The following is a 2,123-nucleotide window of genomic DNA, read 5'->3' as shown; positions in this document are numbered from 1 at the left end:
GTTTGTCGAGTAGGTTAGAATTATTGGTTGGTTTGGCGAGCATCTGAAAGTGTGAGATCACGAGATGAAGGTTGGGTGGTGGGTGGTTTGTTGAGTGTGAGGTCGGAATTATTGGTCGGTTTGGCAAGTATTTAAAAGTGTGAGGTCACGAGATGGAGGTCGAGTGGTGGGTGGTTTGTCGAGTGCGAGGTCGGAATTATTGGTTGGTTTGACGAGAATTTGTAAGTGTGAGGTCATGAGATGGAGGTCGGGTGGTGAGTGGTTTGTCGAGTGTGAGGTCGAATTTATATGATTGGTTTGACGAGCATTTGAAAGTCTGAGGTCATAAGATGGAGGTCGGGTGGTGGATGATTTGTCGAGTGTGAGGTCGGAATTATTGGTTGGTTTGGCGAGCATTTGAAAGTGTGAGATCACGAGATGAAGGTCGGGTGGTGGGTGATTTGTCGAGTGTGAGGTCGGAAATAATGATTGGTTTGACGAGCATATGAAAGTGTGAGGTCACGAGATTGAGGTCGGGTGGTGGGTGGTTTGTCGAGTGTGAGGTCGTATTAGTTGTTGGTTTGAAGAGCATTTTAAAGTGTGAGGTCACGAAATGTTGATCGTATGGTGGGTGGTTTATCGAGTGTGAGGTCAAAATTAGGTCTTCCCTGCATGCGATGGAATCTGACCATAATATCCTGGTAAGAAGAGTACAAATTTAATGTGGATAAGCAAGTTCTTCTTAATTCATCAAATAATGGTAATGAAATAGACGAGAAAAGATCGTAATCTGCAACAACATGAATTTCAACCAAGTGCATATCGACCATTTTCTCAAACCTCAAGAGTCACAAACATAGCATGTCCCATATGCAACGAACCAGTGACATTTGGAGGTGGCATTGAGATAACAAAAGGATCTTTCCCTCTATCAAAATTTGGTTTGAAATAGCCTTGAGACTCCCACCTAGCATGGATACATCACATTCTTTTCAGACAATTGTAAAATTCCAAGATTTCATAGAAAGTGATAGCAATAGGTCATAAACATATATGCTGAAATTATTCTCATAAAAGCATACATAGGGACTAGGGTACTAAGACAAAAGATAAGGCAAGAAGACTCGAAACATTACAATGTACAAAAACACAAAAGTACAGTGACCAAGTACCAGTTATAAATGCGCTCCTCATTTGAAAAGTCAAATGACTTTGCTATCTGCGGTGAAGTAAAGACTCCGCTTTCTGATGCAGCAACTACCATTGTCAAAGGAAACAGTATGTATCATCAGAAAGAGTTGCACAAAGATAAACTCTGATAAGGAGACCTGCTAGATTGTAGAATAGGCAAAACTAAACATTCATACTGACTGCTCATCATGTGCAGTTTAGTGGGCACTATCTGGACATTATAACAATTCTTGAATTCAATCATTTATTCATTCTTTCATTGAATTTCCAGAAAAAGGTGCTAGCTTGATATAATATTTGTGGGTTCGTTCATTGGGTTTTAGAATTAGCTAAGTTGGCAACTTAAGAAACAGAAAGGGTATTTACCGGCAAAGAATCTAGGCCGGAGACGACGATTTAAGTAGCAGCGAGAACTCCTGACGCAGCGATGGCGGCGAGCGAAGAGAAGGGGATTGAGTCTATGAGCTGAGCAAAAGGTGGAGAAAGAAGGATTAGACAACGCCATTGTAGAGCTCCGCAGCCTTCCAGTCTAAAGAAGGAGAGGCGATATAGATAAACAAGATGCCGCGAAATGGCAATAAGGGGAAAACTGGACTTTCACTTGACAAGTTCTGATAATATTAATTTATTTATTCATATCAAATCTTTTTATGCTTAGCAGAAAAATTAAAATTACACCAAATTAATTAATTGAGTAATACTAATTTTTTATTTTAATATAAAAGCTATTGTGTCAACCTATGAATTTCACTTTAATTATCTTAAAAACAAAGCACAAAATGATTAAATCGATATCTAAGTTTGTTATATGTTTTGATCATATACAAAAAAAAACAAAAAATTATCTTTGACATTGAATTTTAAACTTTTAATTGTATTTTGAATTAATTAATTAACTAAAACATCATTAATTAATTTAATAGTATACTAATACTAATAGGAAGATTTGGAGG

At 37.7% G+C, this 2,123-nt stretch overlaps 1 protein-coding gene across 1 annotated transcript; it reads right to left on the bottom strand.

Moving 5' to 3' along the window:
* Window positions 1-572: 572 nt before the first annotated feature.
* On the bottom strand, window positions 573-1,766 carry LOC124939278 (valine--tRNA ligase, chloroplastic/mitochondrial 2-like). Its single transcript, XM_047479764.1, has 4 exons — window positions 1,537-1,766; window positions 1,152-1,236; window positions 820-946; window positions 573-677 (listed from the first exon to the last, which is right to left on the bottom strand). The coding sequence occupies exons 1-4, from the start codon at window positions 1,673-1,675 to the stop codon at window positions 573-575; spliced, it is 456 nt and encodes a 151-aa protein (XP_047335720.1). The 5' UTR covers window positions 1,676-1,766.
* Between the last annotated feature and the right edge of the window lie 357 nt (window positions 1,767-2,123).

This window comes from Impatiens glandulifera, chromosome 5 (genome assembly GCF_907164915.1).
Source record: "Impatiens glandulifera chromosome 5, dImpGla2.1, whole genome shotgun sequence".
Lineage (NCBI taxonomy): Eukaryota > Viridiplantae > Streptophyta > Magnoliopsida > Ericales > Balsaminaceae > Impatiens > Impatiens glandulifera.
Note: the sequence above shows the minus strand (reverse complement) of the source record. Positions and strands in the feature narration are given on the sequence as shown.